Source organism: Vigna unguiculata, chromosome 8, assembly GCF_004118075.2.
Source record: "Vigna unguiculata cultivar IT97K-499-35 chromosome 8, ASM411807v1, whole genome shotgun sequence".
Classification (NCBI taxonomy): Eukaryota; Viridiplantae; Streptophyta; class Magnoliopsida; order Fabales; family Fabaceae; genus Vigna; species Vigna unguiculata.
In genome coordinates, this window is record NC_040286.1 from 37,774,325 (window position 1) to 37,780,870 (window position 6,546).

The following is a 6,546-nucleotide window of genomic DNA, read 5'->3' on the forward strand; positions in this document are numbered from 1 at the left end:
TGATATGTATACATAACATAATTAATAAAATTATATATATATATATATATATATATATATAAAATTATCTTGTTATAATTAATAATTGAAATGTAATTTGTAAGTACAGATAATTTAAGTTGTAATAATATTATATATTTGTATCTTTCAAATAACATAATACAAAAAATTAATTTTCTAATCTATTTTTTATTTGATCCTTTAATTGAAAAAAGTAACTAACTAGTCAAAACGAATTAGCAAATTATAAATATCAACTCAACTCACAAACTTGTAGAAGACTAACACTCATTATATTTAATCGATTTGTCATAACTTAGATATCAAAAAAAGAATAACAATTGACATTAAAAACATACACTTATGTTAAGACTACAAATGTTGATGTAGCTCTAATTTGAGTTGACCTTATATAAGCTCTGAGGTAAGTCAAACTTGACTTAGCTTGATGTGGACCTATTTATGCTTGACCAACATGGAATCTACTCAACTCAACTTGAGGTGCGTATGACTTGACTTAGTTTGATTTACGCCCAACTTGACTCAATTAACGTGGTATCGATTGAACTAAGCACAATATGTTGTTAATCAATCTTTCCTTGATGTAGACTTAACCTAACCCCGCTTAATTAACTTGACTTGGTCCGACTCAACTGGTTCATACTAACTAAGGATTGACCCAGATAGACTTTGTCTCTATCAAACTCGACTTGATTTATATATATATATATATATATATATATATATATATATATATATATATATATATATATATATATATATATATATATATATATATATATATATATATATATATATATATATATTAGACTTGACTTGATCAACATGGATCCAACCCATTAGCCAATATGAGTCCAACCCAACTTGGTCCAACATGAGCCAAGCTTATACTAACTTGTTCTAACCTATCCAAAATTAGACTTGGTATAACCTAGATTCAATCTGACCTATCTTGTTGTCCTAACTCATACTTAACTTGGCTCAACATGTCTTGAGTCTAGACCTATCTTGTCTAGCCTAACTTAGACCCATCTAGATCAACTTGAGATTGAAATAACACCAAACTTAAATAAAATAAATGTTCTTCATGTGTATAATTTATTAAAAATATTTTAGCATTTTTATTTTAAATAAGTTTTTACTTTTTTTAAAAAAATCTATGGATGGACATGACTCTTTTGTTTGTGTTTTGATTTCATGGACTTTTTTTCATATAAATATTTTTGATCCGACCCATATAGTTCCTGGTCAAACCTTGTGGCCGAGACAAATTAACATCTTGGTATCATCATATTAGTAATGACTTAGATATTTACGAGCTGCAAAAATGATAGGCAACTATATGTGTGTCTTTATGTAAAAAATAGAGAGTTATCACTCTTATCATACATAAAAAAAATTCAAAATATATATTAAAATCACGTGCAAAGAGTTGCAAAGGAACAACTCTTGAAAATTCCCAAACACAGAGTTCAAATTACAAGAATAGAGGAGAAAAAGATAACAGCTATATATATACTTTTACGAAATCAGGGTTGCACTCAAAGTCTATATATATATAGAGAGAAGAGGTGTGAAATATTAATTAAAAATTCTAGTTGTGCATATAAATGAATAAGTTTGGTAAATGATTGCTTCATTTCTAAGAATAAAAAACCAAGATACAACTTCATCAAATTTCTATGGGATTAGCTTGCCAACCTCTTTGATGTAAGACTCAATTATATTAAAAACACCATAAGAATCACACACATGCAAGAACCACTTTTCAATACAAGCCACTCATTAACAAATAGGAAAATGATCAATAAAATAATTGTATAGTTAACAAATTATGATATAGTTATACCTTTAACACTTGTTGATTGGAGTTTACTTTCTAACTTAGGAAAAAACTTTATTAAAAGCGAGTTTGAAACTTATATAGTTTGAAACTAATCCATGATCTTAACATTAATTCTAACACCCACTCAAGTTGGCAATTATGTATTAGCATTTACAGCTAGTGAGAAATAATACAAAACAAAATCAAATGTATGACTTGCAGCTATGTTGTCAAATTAGAATGATGTCGAAATCACACCAACAAAATACACAGTGATCATCAACGACAACTGAGAGAAAAGTTTAACATGGTACAAGTCACAATCTCCTTTAACCTCATAACAAAACACAAATCAAATTTTTGTTATTAGTTGATCAATTAATAGTCATATACAAGTTTCATCATTCTGAACATAAAGCAAGCACATAGTGTGCAGAATTTATAGTCCCAGTTGTGAGAACCCCAAAAGGTTATAGTACCTCGTGTCATTTGAATATTGCATGTTTAGTTTAAACTAAACTAAGAAATAACTACACTATGACTAAATGCAAAGCCCAAAATGATGTGAAATTTTGTGAAAAGGTATAATATTGGGAGGGTTGAAAGCAAGGTAAACTCAAAAACCGAAGCATGCACCCGAATTTTGAGTAGCCGTGCCGTCTTGGGCGTTACCAAAGCCACAAAAAGGAACCACAAAACTTGACATGCACTTAACCATCTTCATCCCTTTCCCTTTTTTTAATCCAATCATTTTCTTCCTCATTTATTTCATACCCCTACATTTCTTTTTCCCAATAAACCCATTTGTACCTTCTTTATCAAACCTAAACCAAATCCAACGTAACTTGTGTAAACTGTTTCCTCCATCATTTTCCCAAATGCATCAATTAAGGCCTCATGTTGACAAAGACAATCCACCCTCAAAAGTTCTACCCCATTGGATTTTTCTGTTCATTATGCTAAAATAATATTAGATAAAATTACAAAGTACTGTTTTTTTTTTCGTAGTGATTGCATACATAGGCAATACTATTCTAATACTGTCTTCTAAATTTCTAACATAGTTACCCTGTATCAGAAACTACCAATTTCATTCAGTTAATCTGTGTCCTAAATATTTTATCTGATTTGAGTTAATTTATGGTTGTATACATACATAAACTTGAAGTGCAAGTTTATGATGTTAGGATGCATGAAAAGTCACCATATTCTATTGGCCGAGGCCACCAAGTTGCAGCACAAGAATTCAAGTTCTCAACATCCAAGAACGTTTTTGAAGCCTTAAAATTTGGATTTCTAAGTTCCACTCGTGTGCATGTTGACTTTGACTGCACCAAGCTGAATAATATAGTACATTCTTGCAAGAATGTGTTCGAGACAAACTCCTCAAATCTCACTTTCATTCATCTCCACTGCTTTTATTTCCTTAACATCTCAACGCTGCTGCTGCTCCAGTTCCTCAACAGATAATTTAAGGATTCACAATCAGATGTTTTTGTGTAGTTTTTGTCAGTAACATGGAGGTTGTGAGTCCAAAAGATTGTTCTGTTTCTTCAAGTCCTTTCTCTTCTCCTAACATTGGAGCCTTGCTCAAGATCAAGGTCATCACATGGTAAGACATATATGTATATACACATCATGGATCATTCCATTTCCACGTGTTGTTATATGTCTGAAGTTTGTCTCATGCAGTTCGATTTTTTGTCACAGGAGCCAACAGACCGGTTTACCTGTTTCTGTCCGTGTTCGAGTTAAAGACAAGATCTTCAACCTGCATAAAGTATGTTTCACTGAATTGGAATGGAATCCAACAATGTTTCAAATAGCTAACTACCTTGGTTATTCATTTGCATGTTGTGTTTGTTGTTGCAGTTTCCTTTGACTTCGAAGAGTGGATACTTCAAGAAGCATTTGACCGATACATCTGAGGTTGAGCTTCCGGAAACATTCCCTGGAGGACCAGAAACCTTTGAGATGATAGCCATGTTCATTTATGGATCCTCAACATTGATCGACCCTTTTAATGTTGTGGCACTGAGGTGTGCAGCAGAGTTTCTTGAAATGACAGAAGATCATTGTTCGGGCAACCTTTGTGAAAGGTTTGATCTTTATCTCAATCAAGTGGTGTTGCAGAGTTGGGATGACACCCTCATTGCGCTTCAGAGGTGCCAGATGCTGCTTCCTTGGTCTGAATATCTGTTAATAGTGAGTCGCTGCATTGAATCTCTTGCCTTCATGGCATGCATGGAGGTGCTTGATCCAGAAAGAAGAAGAGACACCCCAGTTGTGACAGTGGAGGAGTTGGCTTCACAAGCTTGGAGCTGTGAAATAATGAAGGATGTTGTGAGCCAAGACCTGTGGATGAGGGATCTCATTGCTCTACCCTTTGACTTTTTCAAAAGGGTTATAGGATCTTTGAGGAAACAGGGAATGAAGGAGAAGTATGTGAGTCCAATCATTGTTTTCTATGCAAATAAATGGGTGCTCTCTAAAAAGGCACGCCAATTTTGGGAGAGTTCCTGTGATGAGATTGAGGAAGGTGGCGTGAATAGCAAACCTTCAGTGATTCTACAAGGTGTTGTTGATCTTCTTCCGGTGGGTGATAAGGCTAGGAAAGTGATTCCAGTGGGGTTTTATTTTGCTTTGCTTTCTAGGTCTCTTGAGTTGGGTTTGAGAACTGAAAGCAAGGCCAAGTTACAAGAACAGATTACATCACTTCTGCATTTCTCCCAAGTGGAGGATTTTCTTGTTCCTGAAAGTGGAGCTGAGTTAAAGTCCTCTAGCATGGAGTTGGAGACTATGGAAAGCATAATTTCAGCATATGTAGCATCTAACTCAAATGTAAACCATGCCCCAGAAGCTAGCAATTTCAGGGTTGCAGAACTGTGGGATGCATATCTGTTCAATGTTGCAGCAGATCCAGATATGGAACCAAAGAGATTCATGGAACTCATCGAAAGGGTGCCATCATCTTATAGACAGAATCATTACCCACTTTACAAAACAACCAACAGCTTTCTCAAGGTAAGCAAGCTTTCACCATGAATTCGGATTCTTTACTAAATTTTTGAGTTTTTGGTGGTGTTCCTCTGCCGAGTCTTCAAAATACATTGCCTAGTTCATAACACATGTTCTAATGCCAATATCACTTTCTGTTTAGGAAGAACATTGTAATGAATGTTAAGAACTCTACCATGTGGTATAACTGAATGATCCTTAGAAAAGGAGAAATGATAAGCAAATACTATTTGCAGGCTTGGGAAGTTAGTCATAGCTCATTACCCATCTTAGGCCAAAAACAAAATGAAATCATGAACAAAGAATAAACAATTTCAGCTTTAACACATTTAGCTTTTTCACTGTAGACACATCAGGGTATATCCGAAGATGATAAGGGAGCAGTGTGCAAGTATCTAGACTGTCAAAGGTTATCACAAGAGGCGTGCATTGAAGCTGTTCAAAACGAGTTGATGCCTCTACGTCTAATTGTTCAAGCACTTTTTCTTCAACAACTGAACACACACAAAGCCTTCAAAGAATGCTCAGATTCATTTAGATATGCACAATGTGGAGACATGTCAGGAAGCTTATCAAGTTCTAGGTGTCCATATTCTGCAAGTCAGAACCCAGTAGAGAGTCCATACACTGATAAACCTGAGCTCAGTAGCAGGCCCTTGAGCTTCCTGCTGCAGAAAGACAATGTGATGCAGAATTTCAAGTTTTCAACCACTGAATATGAGTCCACAAGCTTCAGGATTCAAAGTCTAGAACAAGAACTCATGTCCTTGAAAAAAAGCCTTCAATTGCACAACATTGTGGCAAAAGCAGAACCAAATTTGGCAAAAAGCCAGAAGATAAAGCCGTGTGGATTAGAAACTCGATCACTGAGCAAAAGGAGGAACCCCATTGGACAAGCGACTAGTTGCATCAGTTCTGTAAATTTTGCTTCACAAAGAAGGTATGCCAGCAGGTTGCTCAAGATCTTTCACCGCATAACTTTGTTTGGAAGTAGAAAACTGAAGAGAAAACCGGGAACTCCTAGTCAATTGTCCAAGTAAATGTAGCATGTGCACTTTACTGTTCATGTCTTTGAATGTGGATAAGAAAAAACAATGAAGAGTTGGATACATACTCGATTCTCTTTTTCCTTTTCTCAAATTTGATTGAAAATAACAAGCAAAAAGGAAAAGAGGGAGTGAGAGAAAGACAGAAAGAGAACTAAACAATGAAAGTGTTAATTGCAATTCAATAGACTATTACGTATATCATCAAAATCACAAAGGATAAGATTATAGATATTAAACTCTGAAGAGTTGACAAAATGATTGGAGTTCAGTTTGTCATATGAGTATAGAACACTCCTGGTTTAACTTGACATGACAGGATCAGGAAGAAACTCCACCATTATATCTATAATAAATAAAAATATTAAGGTAACTAGGCCATGTGAGATTCCACAATACTTGCAGTTTCGTTGCATGATTTGCATATTGGACAATGACATAGTGATGGTGGTTGACACTGACAGCCATGTAGACATCAACCCACTAATCAGTTTTGTCTGTCTTTTTGTCTTCCCCAAAGTAAAGAAAACACGTTTTCTTCATAATTCATTACTGCCTGTCAACGTAGTTACAGTATCAACAGTGGCAAAAATGTGAAGCACTGTGCCAAAGCTTCTTCTCAATGGTTTAATCACA

General features: G+C 34.6%; 1 protein-coding gene across 1 annotated transcript; it reads left to right on the plus strand.

Moving 5' to 3' along the window:
* Nucleotides 1-3,134: 3,134 nt before the first annotated feature.
* LOC114193728 (BTB/POZ domain-containing protein At5g48130) lies at nt 3,135-5,989 on the plus strand. Its single transcript, XM_028083638.1, has 4 exons — nt 3,135-3,458; nt 3,557-3,626; nt 3,719-4,870; nt 5,212-5,989. The coding sequence occupies exons 1-4, from the start codon at nt 3,364-3,366 to the stop codon at nt 5,902-5,904; spliced, it is 2,010 nt and encodes a 669-aa protein (XP_027939439.1). The 5' UTR covers nt 3,135-3,363; the 3' UTR covers nt 5,905-5,989.
* Nucleotides 5,990-6,546: the final 557 nt, after the last annotated feature.